The 21,504-nt window shown below is 36.6% G+C and overlaps 1 protein-coding gene across 1 annotated transcript; it reads right to left on the minus strand.

Moving 5' to 3' along the window:
• Positions 1-344: 344 nt before the first annotated feature.
• LOC142106968 (zona pellucida-like domain-containing protein 1) lies at positions 345-19,211 on the minus strand. Its single transcript, XM_075190047.1, has 11 exons — positions 19,147-19,211; positions 17,703-17,801; positions 16,390-16,616; positions 15,459-15,646; positions 13,132-13,204; positions 8,091-8,188; positions 5,166-5,252; positions 4,005-4,176; positions 1,790-1,901; positions 1,376-1,408; positions 345-614 (listed from the first exon to the last, which is right to left on the minus strand). The coding sequence occupies exons 1-11, from the start codon at positions 19,157-19,159 to the stop codon at positions 433-435; spliced, it is 1,284 nt and encodes a 427-aa protein (XP_075046148.1). The 5' UTR covers positions 19,160-19,211; the 3' UTR covers positions 345-432.
• Positions 19,212-21,504: the final 2,293 nt, after the last annotated feature.

Raw genomic sequence — 21,504 nt, forward strand, 5'->3', positions numbered from 1 at the left:
ACTGGCTATATGTATATATATAATTGCAGGCATGTTAGTGTTTGCGGCAGCCAACGCCTATATGCTATTGCAGGATGTGTTCCAATATTGCTCAGGATAACCCATTGTTTCTTGAACAGAATCCAAAAAGTAATTTAGTATAATAAAAACTAGAGTAGGCCTAGCAAGTTAAACATACTTTTAATTGCATTAATAATATGAAAATAAATTTGAATAATTAATTAATTGCTACAATATTAAAAAACAAATCAAAACTACAGCACTTCATAAATTGCAGTAATTGCTGCTAATAACACACATTTTCAAAGCTTAAATTATATAGAATAAATGTTTCTTGCCCTGAGAAAAATTCATTCTTTTGAATTATTTAAAGTGATTAAAGTAAAATGATTTGCATATTTATATATATATATTAATATCATTAGAGAAAGTTTATTTCCCACTGAAGGTATAGTTATCCAGGCCATTCTTCTCCGTCTGAGATGCTCGGAGTCGGTACATTTTAAATAACATCACACTGGCAAACACCAGGGCAGCCCCCAACATAGCAGCAATAATGAGTCCAACTATGAGACCAGTCAAAGTTCCTTCGAGCTGTTTTGCTTCAGCTACACCTAGGAGAAGAGGCATCAGTTATTATCCTTTGTAATTGTGCCAGGCATTCGTGGAATTTGTTGGAGTCATTGAGAAGAGATGGGAATTTATCAAACCTATTTGGAACAGAACTTTGACCAAGGGAAGGCATTTCTAAATACACAATAGACTTCCTGTCAATAAGATCACTGAAGGGTTTTGCATTTCACCTATGTAAGTCTAAAATAACTTATAACTTATAACAGAGTGTCTGTAAGTTCTACCCACCATCCAGTTTTGGGCCGCTTTAAGCATAAGTTGCTGTCTCCTGAGGACACATGCTTTTTTCTGAGTGTGGGTAGATAGTAACAGATATATTTCTGGTTTGAACCTCTTGACAGTAACGGCATAAGTCATAAGTGACACTGAACCCAAGAAAAAGTAAGTGGTGATCTATGTGCAATGGGGAATGACTATGATTCTCTACAATAGGGGAAGGTTGACACAATTGGGGGACCTATGTACGATGGAGTGATCCTTCTGCAATGGGAGATTCGCTGTGAAATGCCACTTCCATTGCTCAGGGTGTAAGCTGAGGCTGCATTATATACTAGGTAACAGCAGGATCGAGGGAAGGTTAAGGGGACCCAAGTTCACATTTTGCACCAAGGCTCAGGCTGCCATTGGTCTAAGGGTCACATATGAGTCTATGTGAACCATTTTATGTGAACAGAATGTAGAATTAAAATATTTAATACAAGACTCTTAACAGAATAGCATATAAAGAAAACAAGTTACTCACTGCTATACTGACTTGAACTCTGTGCAGTTGATGCTATAGAGAAAAAGGAATATGAAGAACAAATTAATATCATAGTTTCTTTAGTCCGGCTAAAGCTTTAGCTTTGTAATGTCATAATGGACACATGTAGACCATTCAAACAATTCATGGAGCCATCCTGGCTGTTTCAGATACTAGTGTTCTTGTGTATCCTGACTTATAAAAATATGTTCAGTTAAAACTGTAGTTAAACACAGAACAAAAAAATTCCTTACAAATGATTATGTATCCCAGTCCTACCAAGGCACTTATATTTGTTTATATTTCAAAATCCTTTTCCACTGTTATTACCCTTTATAAAAAAAAAATGTGCACAAATGTTACCTGTTTAATAGTTGTGAGAAGACACATATCCTTCTCTTCCAATGGTCTTACCTGTGTCTGTGGTGTATATTGGACCAGATGACACAGTGACACGTTCCGTGGCTCCATCAGTTGTTGATACTGCCACATCTCTCCGTCTTCTTTTTGAACCACTGCTGCAACCCTATTTGTTAAAAAGAAATAACATATATGGAATAAAGTATGCGGTTTAGATTAGAAGGATATTTGATATGCCCAAGAGGTTCCATGACAGAAGCCAGGTCATATACAGGTCATAGAAAGCCGAGGTGACTTCTAGTATTGTTTTCATCTAAACAGTACTCAATACTTACACCTGATAATATAAACAATGCAATGTGTTTTTCTAATACTTCATCATCATCATCATCATCATCATGTACTTATAAAGCGCCACTAATTCCACAGCGCTGTACAGAGAACTCACATCAGTCCCTGCCCCATTGGAACTTACAGTCTAAATTCCCTAACACAGACACACACACAGAGAGAGAGAGACTAGGGATAAATGATAGAGGCCAATAAACCAACCAGTATGTTTTTGGAGTGTGGGAGGAAACTACAGCACCCGGAGGAAACCCACGCAAACACGAGAGAACATACAAACTCCACACAGATAAGGCCATGGTCAGGAATCAAACCCATGACCCCAGTACTGTGAGGCAGAAGTGCTAACCACTAAGCCACCGTGCTGCCCAATACTTGAAATATAATATAAATACAACATACTAGAACTATTAGAGGAAATGTGAGGTGAAGGAGATCAATAAGTGTAGGAAGTTTTGTTTATATACTGACTGGCTTTAGCTGTGTTTATCAGACCAAAAAAATTCTTACACTCATGTGAATCTGTCTGTATCTCTATCATCCTATTTGTTGCTGTTTCTTTTAAAACAAAATGCATTCTGGGAAGGGGAGGAGCACCGTCAGTATATAAGGAAAGAGATGGCTGCTTCAAAACTCCCCAGTTGTTGCGAAATAACCCCGATTTATAGTGGTAAAATAAGAGAACTTTATTATAAAATGTGGTCATGGATGGTTGGATGAATCTTTAGTCCACACACTGCTACTTCTCTGCTTCTAAATAAGTACAATTCACTAGAATGTACACCTGTCAGCGCAAAACACACTTAGATATGAGGAACAACTCAACAATGTATTACATATTTTGGACATTTATGTTTCTTTGTATTATGTATATTTAGCTGTAAATGTGTATAATATAATACATCTTGCTTGAGAGTTTGTTAAAATGACTCGGGGGTAATCATGATCATGCCCCAATTTGCTTTTGTTGACTTTGAATTTTTCATCCAACTTAATGTACTTAAATGCAGACTGCCAAGAACTTGCTTGTGGTTCACTCGTGATTTGGAACCAGCTAATTCTCTGTTCAACTGAGTTCAACCTACTGAAATTAAAAAGTAAACCAGAAGCCGAACATGTTTGTTGAACATGCTAGATGTAAGGCTAAACCAGTTATCAAACATCTTATGTGCTCATCTAATGCACATGTCAACTGTGTTTGACATTTGTTTTATACATAAATCGAGCATGTTTTACAAATATTATACAAGTGCATCAAACATGCTCGATGCATGTTGAATGCATGAATGCGTTGGGTACACTTTACCGATGTCCACTACTCCGACATGGACAAGGCTTACAAAGAAAATCTGAAATTATGAAAACCGATTGGAAAAGAAACAGACTTACCTTCAACCCGACGCTGGGGATCTCCGATGGGAGAACGATGCTGACAGCAAGTGATTTCGATTGGAAAAGTGTTCGGCACTGCAGGCTGACGTCATCGTGACGTCTGTCAATGTAAATTTAAAGAGGCAATGTCGGGTTAAGTGTTTAAACACTTTACCTTAGAGGTCCCCACATTTCCGCTTTAAATTTATATTGACAGACGTCACGATGACTTCACCCTGCAGTGCCGAACACGTCTCCCATCGGAGATCTCCAGCGTCGAGTTGAAGGTAAGTCTGTTTCTTTTCCAATCGTATTTTCATAATTTCGGATTTTTTTTGTAGGGCTTCTCCATGTCGGAGTAGTGGCAATTGTAAAAACGATTACCTCCGGCATGATTAATGTCTTCCAAACTTTTTTGTAGATTTGACTTAACATATTTCAATATAAAGTAAGCAACTTTTTACTACAAATTTGTTTATCAAAACATTTGTGCTCTAATTGTGGTCTATTATTCGTTGTGACCATTATATGTGAAAATAACCTAGAGTACCTGCAGCAATGTCTGGCAGGTGTCAGGCTGACACAGTCTTGTGATGCAGTGGAGGTAGATGGATGATGTTTGTTGACTGCTGAACTGCAAGAACCGGAAAGTCTCAAACATAAATAGAGCTGATTTTCCAAGCCCATTAGAAAGTACAGTAGTCTTGTTCCCTGTAGTACACCTGAGCAAGGACAAAGAGGACACAGTTTAAAGAGGATGTCTACAGTGACCAATTTTCCCTCCCTTTAACAAAAAGTTGCATTCCTATGGCAACATTAAAGCCCATTAAAACTAGAATGATTAACAACATCGCCTCCTATTTTCATTCCAGATATGCAGTACAGTACCCTCCAATGTACCCTCTAAGATGAACAAACAGATAATCTTAAAAATATATCTCTTTATGGCCCCTATTTATGTAGCACCGCATAATATGAAAGATAGTTTTCAATCCTCATCGCATAGATAAGGATTTAACTATCTTTCATAATTATCAAGAAACTTCAGCAGGTGTATATTAACATGAAAAAAAAGAGGAAAAAAATTATTTTTCGGCTTTTGATAAATAGCGTTACTGAGCAGTCCCCATACACTTTTATAGGGACTGCTCAGTAAAACGAAGACAGATGCAATGATCATAAATATAAATTTAGCTTAATTTTGTGGTTAATCCCTGAAAAAGTCAGTTTTCAGGGATTTAACAGAGGAATAGTATTTGATAAAGAGGCCCCAAAAAAACGAATCCATTGTTCAGGGTGGCACTGAATAGCTGTTTCTCAGCGTAGCTCTTCATCATCATCATCATCATCATTATCACCATTTATTTATATAGTGCCACTAAATCTTGTTAGATTGACTGTTTCCAGATCACCCAGTTTTGAGGAACATTGGCTGTAGGTGTGTGAAAAGACTGTGAACACAAGATATTCTGCTTTTTCAATTATGTGGTTATAGTATATATCAATCAACCTGTAAGTTGCCCTGGGTATCTTTACAGAAGGAACATCTAACTGCAATTGGAGACTGCAGAACACACCTCAGTTTGAAGGAACATGGACAGCCATAAAGTAAATGTTGCCAGCAAGCTTAAGAGCCATTTCACCATGAAATATCATATATTATTCTCTAAGCAAGTCATTTTTTTTAGTAATATGTTCTAGTAAAGCATACCCTGTCAGGAGACCAAACTTGTCACTATTGGCAGTTGTCACCAGCGGTGATGGAGTAGCAAAACACTCATCCAGGAGCACATTGAAGCTAAAAACAGAAAGAAATTACAGTAACGTAGTAAACAAATTTTATTGTTATAACTTATGTTATTGCTATTGGTGTATATGTGGATGGATTTATGAGTGATGTTTATGTAATATATTCCAGTGGACTGCATTCAAATTGATGGATGACCCACATATTAAGACATTTACCTAAAGGCCTCCACACACAGTAATATTTTAGTTAGTCAATGTGTTTAATTCATCCAATTTTGACTAACCATTGTATAGTTTTGGCCTTATTCTAAATAATCATATGGCATTGAATGAATGTAAAAGAGACTGGATTTGATCTAGCAGGATGAAAGATTGGGTTGGTCAATGACCTCCATCATCATGTGTACGAGGCCATTGGCCAACCCTTATATAACAGTGTATCATGTATTGTCAATTACCACTGAAATACATTCTTATTAGATCATTGAAATGCTGTCATATTGGTGCAATTTTGCAACACTTTTTTCAATTTTCTTACTAAAGAAAATACAACTTCACATATTCATAAATATATGCAAAAGGAAAAGTTTTATTTTTTTTGCACGTTAACCAGTTTTTCCCATTCAGAGTCTAAAATGGCAGCTGGCAGGGAACAAAAGCTTGTCCTTAATATTACTGAGGTTATTTTATTAATGCTCCGGTGATGTTAGGTATATGTTTGTCCATAATAGACATTTCCTAGAACTTGAAATAGTTATTTTTGGCAACTTAGGAAATCATGAAACAGTGTATCTTAGGATACAAGCTGGACATTTTAAAACACTCTAAATTCTAGGAATTTTAAATAAAATAAAGAATTAACAAAGGTGGACTTCCTATAGCCAAGGCACTATTAATTCACCTCGCTGTCATAGCATGATAATCACTCATACTACGGCACTGGCATGGGGTATTGTACAAACAAACAACAACTAGTATTTCTGATTAGTGTTGTTTTAAATGGTAATGTAAAGGTAATGTCAATAACTTATGAAAAAAATAAATTAGATTAATGCACCTAACTGCGCTGTAGAGATTGGATTGAATGGTTAATAAGTGAGCAATGTACTTATATGTCGTGGTTGAGGCCCAATCAATAATTACAATTAAAATAATAATGCATATAAATGTTTGAGTTTTCCCCCAACAATAAATTGTTTTTTAACATGACTTATTGAGGGCTGGACTTAATCTGATTTAATTGACATCTTCCCTTGTAGTAGTAGTTGCTATAGCAGGTACTCTGTCCAGTGTCCTGTTGAAAGGAATAGTGTCTCAAACCTAAGTAAGCTGACTGTCTCCCCAAGCTACAGGAACTTATGGGATAAACTTGTCACCAAATCTAGAGTAACTATTTCAATTAAGGTTTTTGTAAAAATATGAGGATATTGGTATTATATATTAGCATGGAGTTGTAAGTGGGGGGTGTGGAGTAGGGTGTACAACTAGGCAGGCTGCAAAACATATAAATGATTTCCTGATTGAAGCATGTTGGGGTCAAGGGAGGAGTAAGCTTCGTTAGCATGGGAATAGCTTCTGTTCAGTGACATCACAGGAGAGGGGGCTGTGGAAGAAAAGCTTGGGTGTAAAACCCCAAGACAAACTATCCTCGGTGCCAGACTTTTGGGTATAACCCTAATTGAAAGCTGTTCCAGTTCAGCAATTCCCCCAGGATGTAGATTATACAACCCTAAGTGAGGGTTCTATTTTCTTTCATTTTTTGTATGCCTTTTATTTTCATAACTGATTTGCATTTATTCTATATGTTGTTTCATGTTTTTCCCTAAGCACTATATCTATTTTTTTATGTATTCTTTATTTAATATGTTGAACAATGATCCACAATAATCATGTCATAAAGAATAGATATAATAATGAAGCAAAGTAATAAGGTTTTTTGTTATATGAAAACCGTACAAGTCATTGAGGGGTGGAGACAGACAGACAATGGAGAGAGTGTGAGAGAGGGAAAGAAGGAAGGAAGTAAGGAGGGGGGCAGGGAAGGGCCATATTATGCTCGAGATGGGGAAAGGATAAATGCGTATCATGTGAGCTGGGCGAGAAGTAAGGTCATTGCAGTATTATCATGGGGCTAGTGTATTTATTGTAGTGGGGTTGAGGATATTAGCCTAGTGTGATAATTGTCAGTTTTTTAAAATTCCAGCCAGCTAAAACAGGCGGCCGTAAACTCAGAGATCCGGTCCAATGGCCCTGTACCTTTTTATATTAAATCTCATTAAATTTGTCCTTACTACTCTAACAAATGAATAAGCCTTTTAAGAAGAGAAGCGATGCTTGGTTGTGTTAACCCTTTGAATGCAAGTGCGTGTAGGGGTAACCCTTTGACTAACAAAGAGCATAGTGTGTGCCAGCGTGTACATTTCTACAGCAAAGTTGTAAGGTTTTATTGGCCTAATACAATAGGTGGTGGCAGCGTTTCATTGTGTATATATATATATATGTGAGAGAACTACTTTGGGGTGTGATTCAGCTAGATCTGTAACCTACATGGTAGGTGAGTGGAAGATGCTGACACTCTGTTAAACCCTACAGCAACATCCTAGTGACTGTGCTCATAACAGTATATATTAATGTACACTTGTATGTAATACATATAGCAATGCATGTAAACCTCTTATCAAAATACAATTGTAGCATGTTTTGTACAATTTAATATAGATTAATCCTTATGTAATATATTTATTTAGAAATGAGTTTGTATTTTTGAAGCTTGAATAAGAGCTTGCAGTTGCCTTGTAGAGGCAGATCTCTGCTTTTCACAACATATTTTGACCAGGAAGGAGTTAGTCAATGAACTACAAACCATAGTGAGAGATTAGGAGCTTACTTGGCAGTTAGGTTGGTGGCTATCACTTGAACATAGACCTTCTTTCTGAGCTGAAGAGCACTTCCGTTAGATTGCAATGGTGTGGTCAAGTTTTGATCCTTCAAGAAAATACATTAATTTAATTAACATGGAAATGTATGTTCTGCTAATGGGATGCTACTAAGCATTTACTATTGCAATTGCTTATTTACACACATAGGGCCTTATTCATTAAGGCAAGCAAAGCAAAAAAAAAGTTAATTTGCTCCTGGACAAACCATGTGAAAGTGCAAATTAGTTTATTATTTTGCATGTATGGAAAATATTGTCTGCTTCTTCATGTAGCACACAACTACTTGATAGTTTCATTTTTACACTGAAATTTAAAGTTGATCTAGGACATGCTCTAGCCCAACTATAAATCTGTCCCCACATTTTAAAATTACCTCCCCCTGTAATGCAACATGGTTTGACCAAGGAGCAAATGTACTCCTTTATTTGCTTTCCTTGTCATAATGGATCAGGCCTATAGAGTCAGTACACAAACAAAATTCAGAGACTAAAACTGAACAAACTGGCGAGTAAATCTAATAACTCACAATACCTGAATATGCATATTTAAAAAGTGGACCTTACTTCTACACACAAATGGTCCAGCTCACAAAATATCTGCCCTCACTAAGTCTACTTTAATCATTGCTGGTCACACACACACACTGCAATATCCTTTCTGCAGCACTAAGGAGTCTGCTCAACCTATGTAGCTAAAAACCCTTAGGGGTAGATTTATCGATCCTTCTTAGAAGCAAACGTGGAGGTGTTGCCCATAGCAACCAATGAGATTCTAGATATCATTTCTCTAGTATATTCTATCATAGCTAGAATCTTATTGGTGGTTATGGGCAACACCTTCACATTTCCTCTTTAGAAGGTTTGATACATATACCATAGGCAAACCGAGGGGGGTTCTAGTGCCTGGAAACCCCCCTCCAAGCCTTGGGCACTGTACAATTGAAGTGGCTGGACCCTGCCCCCGCTTTACACGGCTCTGCTTGAAAAGGGAGAGCTGCGTGCACCTAACAGTAGTGCACGCAGCATTGCCCATGTATATTATGATGATAGGAAGAGTTGGAGAGCAGCCAAGCACTGTCTAAAATTATAGCCATGCCCCCGCGGATGCTGGTCACGACCACTGGAGGCGTGGTGTGGAAACCCCCCTCTACAAATCCTGCGTTTGCCCCTATATACCCATAGGATTTAACAGTGTAAAGAACAGTTTGGATTCAGTGCATCTCTACACAAAGCTAATTTTTTGGAAACAAATAATTGTATCAGTGTCTAATCTTATACTATATTAGGGGCATTGTTAATGCCTGGTACCAGGTGCTTAGCTCTGAGAATGTAAAGAGCAGCTTACTGCCTTGTACTGTTTAAAGATTTATAGCTTATTTTTTTGTATACATAAATTATGTGACTCTAACAACAGTTTGGCTTTAATAAAGGGAAATATAATATTTCATTATGGTCACTTGTAACTAGAGATGGGCGGGCTCGATTTCCCGAGATCCGAACCCACCCGAACTTTGCATATCTGAGTACCAAGCCGAGCAGGCTCGGTACTCTCCCGCCCGTTCGGAATCGAAATCGAGGCAAAACGTCATTGTGACGTCGTCAGATCTCGGGGCTCGGTTCTCGCGATATTTGAAATGCATAAATACCCACCTCCACAGCAATCCATCGCCATTTCACAGAGGGAGAGAGCAGGGTTAGGTCACAGGCTGTATTAGAGCAGGGACAGAGCAATAATTGTATACTTTATTCTTTCAATTATTATTGCAATTCTGATACCAATTCTATTAGCAATTGTTAGAGGAGGATAGAGTAGGCTTTTTTTTCAATATTTTGCACTACAAGTGCTTTGGGGTGTCCCATATTCCCCAGTGTGATACAATAATTTTTCTGGCTGCCAAGAGTAATATCTAGGAGCACTATCTAATACAATATTTTGCACTACAAGTGCTTTGGGGTGTCCCATATTCCCCAGTGTTAAACACTAATCTTTCTGGCTGCCAAAAGTCATATTTAGCAGCATTATCTATACAATATTTTGCACTACAAGTGCTTTGGGGTGTCCCATATTCCCCAGTGTTAAACCCTAATTTTTCTGGCTGCCAAAAGTCATATTTAGCAGCATTATCTATACAATATTTTGCACTACAAGTGCTTTGGGGTGTCCCATATTCCCCAGTGTTAAACACTAATTTTTCTGGCTGCCAAAAGTCATATTTAGCAGCAGTATCTAAGACAATATTTTGCACTACAAGTGCTTTGGGGTGTCCCATATTCCCCAGTGTGAAACACTAAGTTTTCTGGCTGCCAAAAGTCATATTTAGCAGCAGTATCTAATACAATATTTTGCACTACAAGTGCTTTGGGGTGTCCCATATTCCCCAGTGTTAAACACTAATTTTTCTGGCTTCCAAAAGTCATATTAAGCAGCATTATCTATACAATATTTTGCACTACAAGTGCTTTAGGGTGTCCCATATTCCCCAGTGTTAAACACTAATTTTTCTGGCTGCCAAAAGTCATATTTAGCAGCATTATCTATACAATATTTTGCACTACAAGTGCTTTGGGGTGTCCCATATTCCCCAGTGTTAAACACTAATTTTTCTGGCTGCCAAAAGTCATATTTAGCAGCAGTATCTAAGACAATATTTTGCACTACAAGTGCTTTGGGGTGTCCCATATTCCCCAGTGTGAAACACTAAGTTTTCTGGCTGCCAAAAGTCATATTTAGCAGCAGTATCTAATACAATATTTTGCATTACAAGTGCTTTAGGCTCATTAAAATGGATTCAAAGCAGTCCACATATGAGCAGAATCAGCAAGCAGGTGCTGGCACCAGTCCTGATGGTAGTGTTCCCAGTATGTCATCTGGTAAAGCCTATGTAAAAGTACATAGTCTTTTTAAATCAGGAAAAAAAACACACCTAAAAAAAAAAAGTATACTTATAAGTATAAGTATAAGTGTAGGGTGCAATCTACCCCCAAATAGGAAAGGAACTTGGGGCATTTCTATATCACGTACAGTCTTGAAAGGCTGCTGTTTTGGCAATTTCTCAATAAGGGTAGGGTGTCATACACAGACTGACCCCAAACTGCCTTTGTCCATTTAAATTTATATTGTACAGTCTATAACGGCTGAATTTTTTACTATTTTCTACAAGTGGAGGGGGGCCTATAGAGATAGAAACCAAACTGCCTTTGTCCATTTCAATTTATATTGTACAGTCTATAACGGCTGAATTTTTTACTATTTTCTACAAGTGGAGGGGGGCCTATAGAGACAGAAACCAAACTGCCTTTGTCCATTTCAATTTATATTGTACAGTCTATAACAGCTGCATTTTTTACTATTTTCTACAAGTGGAGGGGGGCCTATAGAGACAGAAACCAAAGTGCCTTTGTCCATTTCAATTTACATTGTACAGTCTATAACGGCTGAATTTTTTACTATTTTCTACAAGTGGAGGGGGGCCTATAGAGACAGAAACCAAACTGCCTTTGTCCATTTCAATTTATATTGTACAGTCTATAACGGCTGAATTTTTTACTATTTTCTACAAGTGGAGGGGGGCCTAGAGAGACAGAAACCAAACTGCGTTTGTCCATTTCAATTTATATTGTACAGTCTATAACGGCTGAATTTTATACTATTTTCTACAAGTGGAGGGGGGCCTATAGAGATAGAAACCAAACTGGCTTTGTCCATTTCAATTTATATTGTACAGTCTATAACGGCTGAATTTTTTATTATTTTCTACAAGTGGAGGGGAGCCTATAGAGACAGAAACCAAACTGCCTTTGTCCATTTCAATTTACATTGTACAGTCTATAACGGCTGAATTTTTTACTATTATCTACAAGTGGAGGGGGGCCTATAGAGACAGAAACCAAACTGCCTTTGTCCATTTCAATTTATATTGTACAGTCTATAACGGCTGAATTTTTTACTATTTTCTACAAGTGGAGGGGAGCCTATAGAGACAGAAACCAAACTGCCTTTGTCCAGTTCAATTTATATTGTACAGTCTATAACGGCTGAATTTTTTACTATTTTATACAAGTGGAGGGGAGCCTATAGAGACAGAAACCAAACTGCCTTTGTCCATTTCAATTTACATTGTACAGTCTATAACTGCTGAATTTTTTACTATTTTCTACAAGTGGAGGGGAGCCTATAGAGACAGAAACCAAACTGCTTTTGTCCATTTCAATTTATATTGTACAGTCTATAACAGCTGATTTTTTTAATATTTTCTACAAGTGGAGGGGGGCCTATAGAGACAGAAACCAAAGTGGCTTTGTCCATTTCTTTATATATTTAACTATAAGTGTAGGGTGTAATATACACCCAAAGACGATGGCTGCTTTGCCAATATGCATACATGGAGAGGAAGACAATCTGGTTTGTGTGTAGAATTAATGACGGCCTACCAGGAATTAAACTGTTTTTTTCATAATTTATTAGCTTTACAATTACATTACTTATCCAAGAAACAGGTGGAGCACTAAATTCGGTTATTTTATCCCCCAAAAAATTGATTTTTAATTAAAATTGCAAAACGAAACAAAACAAAACCAAAACCAAAACACGCAAGGGTGGTTTTGCCAAAACCAAAACCCGAAGGTAATCCAGAACCAAATCCAAAACACGGGGGTCAGTGAGCATCTCTACTTGTAACTTGGATCAAGTACATCACTGGTGCAAAACATTTTTCACATCTCATGGGAAGCAGAACATGTACAGGGAGAACCGGTACAGAAATACTGTTGCACAATGTTCGTCTGCATTGCATTGGGTCTCGCTGTACCTCAGGGCTTGGGACTGACCAATGCAGATTTGATGAACCTGGTTGTGGGCCCCAGGTCATTTGAGGCACAAGAAACACCAGTGGTTATGTGTTGAATTTATATATATTTAGATAAAGTGTAAGTAGAACAATTACATAGTGATGTATTTGTACTGCACTATTTTGAATAATATGATACTTACAGTGAATAATTGCATACTCAACGTGCTGATGAAACTACCATTGTTTGTGTTGACAGCAACATTTGCTGAAGATCTGGAGATAAAATAAAGATATTATTAGTTCATGCACAGTCTGTAGATATCAGTGCTACCTTTGTTCTTCTTGGCACAAGGCGTGTTTTATTAAGATGAGAAGTACAGAAATGGACTAAACCAATGTTTACAATTGTGTTATATGAATTCCATATTCAATAAAAAAAAATACCATTTTTATATCCAGAATAATTTCCAAATAGGCAAGAATTTAAATTTTTTACCACCGTGGGCCCATTAATCTATAAGTGCCCACTGCCTGTTTAGATCAATCAATCCTGGTGGCTAATGGAATAAGCAGATCCAGTTCTAGTGGCTAGGGAAGAAAGTGATGGAACTCTATCACTACCACTATTGCTGACAGAGTTCCTATTTCTCCTCTAGCAGTGATCTCTCATTGGCTGCCAGAGCTCACTGTAAGAGGAGTGACCTTGATCTATCACCAATGACAGTGCTGGTTCTCTCTCTAATACAGTGGTGTCCAACAGTGTCTGGGGGCCACCCTGTCAAAATGACGACTGTCCCCTTAAGTCGACGACTACCAGGGGCGGGTTTCTAATTCAACAACAGTGCTTACACAGGATCTGAGAAAGCTGGGGGCTGTGCATATAAAAAACAAACAAGACAATGCTAAGAAAGATGCTGCCATTCCTCTCTGCATCATTTTAAATTATAACAGACACAATTTATATGACTGGAAAAAAAAAATCAAAAGATAATACATTTACTCTATATGGAAATGGATTGCTCTGCCATTGTATATCACTTTTAAACATTCAACATTAACAACATATTAATGTTGAACTAGTACTTACATAAAAGATGTTACCAGGGCCCTGGGAAAACTGGTGTTATGTAGCCACCCCCAAATGTAAGAGGACTTGTGACTTATTACTGTTCCTATCATTCAGGGGCAGGCTGGCCTGGGGGGCAGGGGGGCCTCTACCCCCCGGGCCGGTCTCATAATGGGCTACTATGGGCTGCGTCACTGGACTACCTGCATTTTTTTTACTGTAAAATAGGCTGATGAGTCGAGTCTTGCCCCCTGGGCTGAAATTTTCCAGCCCTCCCCTGCTCCCATTCACACCTCCTCCTTTTAAAGTTGTTGACTTCAATTGTTTTTCCAGATCAGTAAAAGGTGTGCATGTAGCAGTCCATAAGTCTCCGCTTAGGGTGAGAGGCACATTAGTAAAGTCTTCTATGTATGTGGTAATGCAGCTTTCACACCAATATATTGTGGAAACACCACAAAATTAACTTTAACCTTTAAGACAGTTTTATAAAATATTGTGCACAGTTTACACTACTATAATAGTTGCTTATATGTTATTCCTGTGTCAGCATTGGGCTGGTATACGGTGGTATGCCAGACCACCACTTCTTCTACTGCTTTCATTGTAAAAGTGTCAATTTCCATTTACTTACATTTTCATATTGCTACTTCTAAATTTGCATACCACCACTTCTAAATTTCCATACTGCTGCTTCTAAATTTCCGCTTTAAACACAGTGGGCCTGATTCATTAAGGAAAGGAATGCAAAAATAAAAGAGTAATCTCTGCATCTTTTCAAAACCATGTTGCATTGCAGGGGGAAGTAAATTTAAAATGTGATGGCAGATTTATATTTGGGGAAGGGCATGTCCTAGATCAACTTTAAATTTCAGTATAAAAATAAAGCTATCAAGTATTTGTGTGCTACATGAAAAAACAGCCAGTATTTAACTTATGTGCAAAATAAAAAAAAAACTAATATGCACCCCTTGCATTGTAACATGGTTTTGTCCAGGAGAAAACGTACTTATTTTTTTGCCTTACTTTCCTTCATGACTCAGTCCCAGTGCACCAGCCTATTGTATTTCTATAGAAAACCCCAATGGCTATATTTTGAGATCATTATATATTTCCTCAAAGCCATTTGGATATCAGACAGGCACATTTAGGATATAGTCAATAAATGTATCCATAAAATATGTAGTAGACCAAAGATAAGAACAAGAAAATTATTGTTCTTAACTATCTTATGCCCATACTGTGCAATAATCCAATAAGCAGCACTGCAGCATCCTGTACCACTATAAACAGCTTTGGAAGGTCATATGGAAATTGAGGAATGCATAGTTCTAAGGTTTGCACTGCAGTCCATGAAGCTTTAGCGATTTCATTGATGACAATGTATACCTATGTTTATTTAAAGCTATATCAACATAGTCACAAATATACTTTTTTTGTGGCTGAAATATTTGATATACTCACGTCAATATTTGGGTGTTGTTAAGCAGGTACTGCAGTGGGTAGTAGCAGGAGAAATTATAGTTCAGATTAGTGCTGTAGCTAATCATTGACATCTCTGAAGATGGTGGAGTGTCTACATAACCCGAGATGATTACTGTTTGTACATTTGAAAAGGCCTGAAAGGCTCCAGTTCCTACATTGCTAACAATCTGTAAAACAGCAATGGGAGAAGTTTAGTTTAGACATTTTTGGCAAGTTTTTTTATTTTGCTAAATCAGTAAGATAAGGGTAAGCAGTGGCAGATCTACCGCAGAGTCATCTTAATAGTGAGAACATGCTTTCTCAGAAGAGGTCCCCTCTCTGATCGTTTCAGGATTCATTGGCGCCCCGGAAGGTAAGGATAAGGTAATGAGCACATAGCAGAATAGAAGATCCATGTAACAATACAGGTTTGCGTTTAGTAAGTTAAGTTCATCTGAAGAAAGTACAGTAGGTTTGGCAGACATACATGATGGACCACAGAAGGAGAGAGTAATTGTGAATTTGGCCATGAATGGTATTAGATATTGTCTATCTTAGCCCACATGGCAAAAGTTCAAACCACAAACACATATAAACAATTGCCAAGCTTAAATGAATAAAGCAAGCACATCCATTATAAATATATTTTATTAAGCAGAAAGTGTATCATAAGACAGATGTCATAATATGGTACTTTCTGACAAATTAGCAATGTACTTTCTTCCATGATTAAGGGATAAAACGTGGATGAATAAAAGTGGAAAGGAAGAGGAAGTGATTCTAGATAGATAGATAGATAGAACATTTGATGAAGCTACTGGCATGTTAGTTTTCAGGCAACAACAGAATAATTATGTTTCTGTCAATTTCAGAAAAAGTAACCTTATTCAGTGATATATAAGTATGTCATGACTTGTCTTTAAATACTTACCGAAATGGCATTTCCACATGCGTTGACTGTTGTATCATTGATTGGAAATACAAACTGAATGACTGGAGGGTCAACAGAGGTATTGAGAGTTCCCATGCAACTACTACTGTTGTGTTTCCCATTTAGAGCCAAGGTCAAAGGGTCAAACACGGCGTACTGAACTGGGCAGGCGTTGATGGTCAATATAATGTTTGATGGACCACAGTTTACTATTATATCATTGTCCACTGAAGGAGATAAGAGTATTCATTAATTTAGATAATGCTAATTTGTTGTAAATACCCAGGTGAAAACATTTTTTAAAAGCCCATTTGAAGTTTAGGTTGAGTTCATTAAGTTAAACAATATTACTGAATATATTTGGTTGCACAGGTAACAGACATTAATACGTGAAAAACACAGCATGCTGTGTTCTCTAATCTAAAGGCAGTATTAACATTTCAGAACACAATCGTGGGAACTCCAGTAGTGTAATGCATTAAATAAAATATTACATTAAATAAAAGGAAATACAACATGTTATGCATTAACTAACAAGAAAATACAGGTAATTTATGGTGCTTTAGAGGAAAAGGAAGATAGTGACAGAAGATAATGATTTCATAAACAGGCAAAACCATCTTTATTTAACAATAGATATTTGTTATACATTTACATATCACATACGTTTTATCATTTACATCTCTCTGTGCAACAGTAGAGCTTACAATCAATATTCCCTACACACAGGCATGGACACACACACCAGGGATAGTGTGATGTCAGTTAATTATGTTTTTGGGAAGTGGAAGGAAGCCAGGAGGAAAATCAAGCACAGGATAAACATACAAACGCCCCACAGATAGGGTCCAGGAGGTAAATTTATTAAGCTGTGGGTTTGAAAAAGTAGAGATGTTGCCTATAGCAACCAATCAGATTCTAGCTGTCATTTTGTAGAATGTACTAAATAAAGGATAACTCGTATCTGGTTGCTATAGGCAACATCTCCACTTTTTGAACCCGCAGCTAGATAAATTTACCCCCTGGTCTGATTTTAATTCATGACCTCATACCTCCCAATGGTCCCAATTCACGGGGTGCAAGAGAGGTGGGGCTCAAAAAAAAGTGGGTGGAGTTTTGCATAAAATGTCCAACCTATGGGGCGGAGTTTCGGTGGAACGGGGTGGGGCTTATTTTGTTTCAATATTGTGATTGTAAATGTTCGGAGGTATGTGACCCCAGCATTGTGAGGCCACAATGTTGCACCGTGCTGCCCTGTTATAATATATGTAATGACTTTGCATGAAGAGTATACACACAGAATATTCACAAACCTGGATATCTTTCATAGAGGTTTGAGCAGTTTAAAGTTGCTCCTAAGCATTGTTGTGCAGCTAGACCAAGAAGAACACCAGCAAAAACATTCATTATACCTAAAACACAAACAGATTGCTATTTAAAATGTTATAATTTACCAGGTTAAAAGACCTCTATAACATTCTTGAATACACACAGACATGCTGTAGTGTTATTCCCAATTATTAAAAAATGACAGTGGAGGCCCTACCATTTCTCTGTCCTTTAATCACACTACAGATACAGTCAATATATACATCAATATATTTCAAAAAAATATACTGAGGAGGAAAAAAATAGGTCAGACAGACCATTATATTTAATTTTAAAAATTAAACTGACTTCAGTGAAGCTTTATCATCTATGTTTGTGGATTAAAGTTTAGCGTTAAGAATAAAATTTGTGTTTTGAATTGTTTATGAGAAACTAGCACTATGATGCAAGCTAGTAAAGTTACATATCTAACAACTATACACAGAGAACTTAAACAAACAATGGGTATTTGTGGTTTTATCCTTTGCAACATCTTACCCACTGGAAGCCCCACTCCTAAGCCTGTCTCACTAAAAGAAATTGAAGTATTCTAATTGTTTCAATTTAAAGACGGCTCCTCCCATTAAAAACCACAAAGCCTACTTTTAGCAGTTACAGGATATTTTTTTTCAGTGGACAGTTTTATTTTAAATTTAAATCCACCAGATAAATGTTTTATTAATAGTCTGATTATTAAGAAATTAAATCATTTAAGGTAAACAATAAGGATTATTTTATAAAATGACAGTTGTTGCCAAGCTACAGATGGTGAGTTTGATCAGCGCATCATGGTATATAATATTATTGTTGGTTGTTATTTTAGCCCTGCTTATAAACTGGTGGAGTGTTTCTAGAGTTTACACATTGCACTCCAATTTATGCCAAATCTTTGGGTGCAAATTATTTTCTTTTCTCTGAGATGTCATCTTAGATGGCTTGTTCAGAAACTCTCCTTTGCTCTTAAGCAAAAGATTAAATGTGCAGTAAGAGTATCATAATTTGCATTCATTGTCTAACTTTATATAAATCAAAGCAAATTTGGTGATTGGCTGCTATGCATTACTGCACATTGGCACTTTGTTAGTAGCAAAACCCCATTCTGCATAGTCTGATTCTCTGTCAATACTTCTACCATAAGTATAAAGAAATAATAATAACAATAATAATAATAATAATAATAATAATAATAATAAACACATCTAAATTATGTATATATATATATATATATATATATATATATATACACAAATAATTTAATTAGGGCCTTTACTTTGCATAATGCTATGTCCTGTGAGTATTTCCAGCACCATTATATATATATATAATCACATCAGAATTTACTGTCATTTTAAAGTTTGGATGTGAGTTAAAGCAGTCTGTGAATCTTACCAGCAGATGACATCTTGGTGGATGTTAATCTTTTACTCTCTGTATACTGTATATGAATCCTGCCATTTATACTAAGAGGATGAGAAAGTGATATTTTAGGGAAGGTAATTCAATTCCAACTATGGGGCAGAAAGACGGTATGTATTTCAATCTCAGTGTCTATCCCATCACAAACAGAATAGACGATACTTAAAAACAGATATCAATTTAGCTACAAGAGTCACTGTATGTAATATTAGTCAATTGGGAATATGGCTGTGAGCACTGTGGTGTGAGAGAATAACTTTATCCATCGTCTATGTACTTTGTGAATAAAGGTACACTGGGATTATATGTAGTTTAGAATATAAATAAACCATTCGCAGAAATTATATACACCACAGAATTGGAATCAAGCCTACTGTAAATGTCGACCATTCCCCCGGGTCCTACCGCACAAAGAGCATAATATTATTACATACTTCTGTTAACATACTGTAAAGGTAATTATGTTAGAAGTAAGTATCCATTATTTAGAACTATTTGAGGAAGGATTAGACATCTAAACAATGCAATGCTTACTTTCCTTATCAAAGAGTGGTAAAGTTATTATTTAATTATGTATGTCACCGTATATATTGCTGTGCAGGCACCATTTTTGTTTTCAAATTTCCTTTTAAAAGCACACAAAATAATTGCTAAATCAAGCGGAATTATTAAAGTGAGTATGATCTCATAAAAGACATAATGACGGCTTAACTATTGCATTGAGAACATAATATATAAAATTGCGAAGAGGGATATTGTAACCAAGGAGGAGTGGAACACAGGGGACTCTGCAAAGGGGAAAAAAGATGCAAAAAAAAAAAAGGGAAAAGAACTTAAATAAGTTAAAAAAGCAAAAAGGGAAATACATTTTGAATAAATGTTAAAACGATTTTTAAAAAACTTGTCATAGCCTTTATGAAATTATTGGACTTGGTTGAAATAAAGATTGGTGCTTACAGAACTGAACTTTGGTGTTTTGGCCAGAAAAAGGGAAAAAGTGTTATTATTCGCTTCATTGGATATTGATCATTTGCTGTTTATAGTATAAAAAAAAAAAATTACTCATGATTTAAAAGCAAAAAAATTTGACGTTTGCTAAACAGTTCTCTAAATGAGTTTTCCTGAAGAAGGTTGAGAATGAGGAAAAGTCATAAGAGAAAGAAGTCTTGGATGACTCAAGAATCCGTGTTCAACACATTCAATTTTTAAGGGGCAGTTGATAAGTGTCACAGTAGTTTTGTATTCAATCTTCATCTATTGATCAGCCGTTATGCTTATCTGTTTTCAAGTCGGTGAAACAACTTGTGGCCAAGCAGATCATTGGAATTCTCCCAGTACACAAAGTGTTTCCTTAACCTATTTTCAGCATTATGTGTAGGACCAATTTGTTCTACCGCTGATTGATTCTCGGATGTACCAGCTTTGGTGATGACTGACCCTTAGAGATAGAAGGTGATGTATGGTAAGATTCATGACCTTAGTGGGCTCTCATTTTTGTACTGGGCATTCCAATATGAGCAGTTCCTTTACAAAATTCATGACAATTATCATTATATAATCATAATTTTTATCCTCAACACTTGAAAGACCTGTTATTTTGGGAGTGATCATCAAGTATCTGAGCCTTTCTGCTTACATGACCTTTTCTAGTAGAAGTCAAATTTCTGCCAGTAATAGTATTGAGATGCCCCTGTTCCATATATTGATCCATGACAACATCAGTAAAGCCATGTACTGCAATGTCACTACAAAATGAAGCAAATTACAATATTTGCTTCTTTTGGTTGCCTCCACACCAGTGCACAATGAGGTAGTGATAGGAGAGACAACAGAACCGTAATACCTTGCAAATCATCTACTGCTACATAACATTTTCTTAGACTATCATACATTTATTTTAGTGTTTTGTGCATACCCTGCTGAGCATTTTCTCTATAGGTTGTTTTCTCACCCACTTTTTGCAACTTGCTCTGCCACCTACTATTGATTTCATCAATTTGAAACATTTGTAATGAAATAAATTAAAGTTAACAATAACTGTCTTCCACAATGGTGTTTTGGTATGCCACTGAGACACATTTACCACCCTCTGTAGCAGTGTTTCTTAACTCCAGTTCTCACGCACCCCAGCTCATGTTTAAGTATTTTTGTCTGTTGAAACAGGATAACTACTGACACAATTGAGTTGACAAAGTCATCTATGAAGGATTAAAGAATTTCTGAAAACATGAGCTGCTAAGTGTGTTTGAGGACTGGAGTTAAGAAACCCTGGACTAAAATATAATTACTTTTTAGCAATGGTAGGTAACTATATAGTACCCATTTTATTAC

The sequence above is a fragment of the Mixophyes fleayi genome, chromosome 11, assembly GCF_038048845.1.
Source record: "Mixophyes fleayi isolate aMixFle1 chromosome 11, aMixFle1.hap1, whole genome shotgun sequence".
Lineage (NCBI taxonomy): Eukaryota > Metazoa > Chordata > Amphibia > Anura > Limnodynastidae > Mixophyes > Mixophyes fleayi.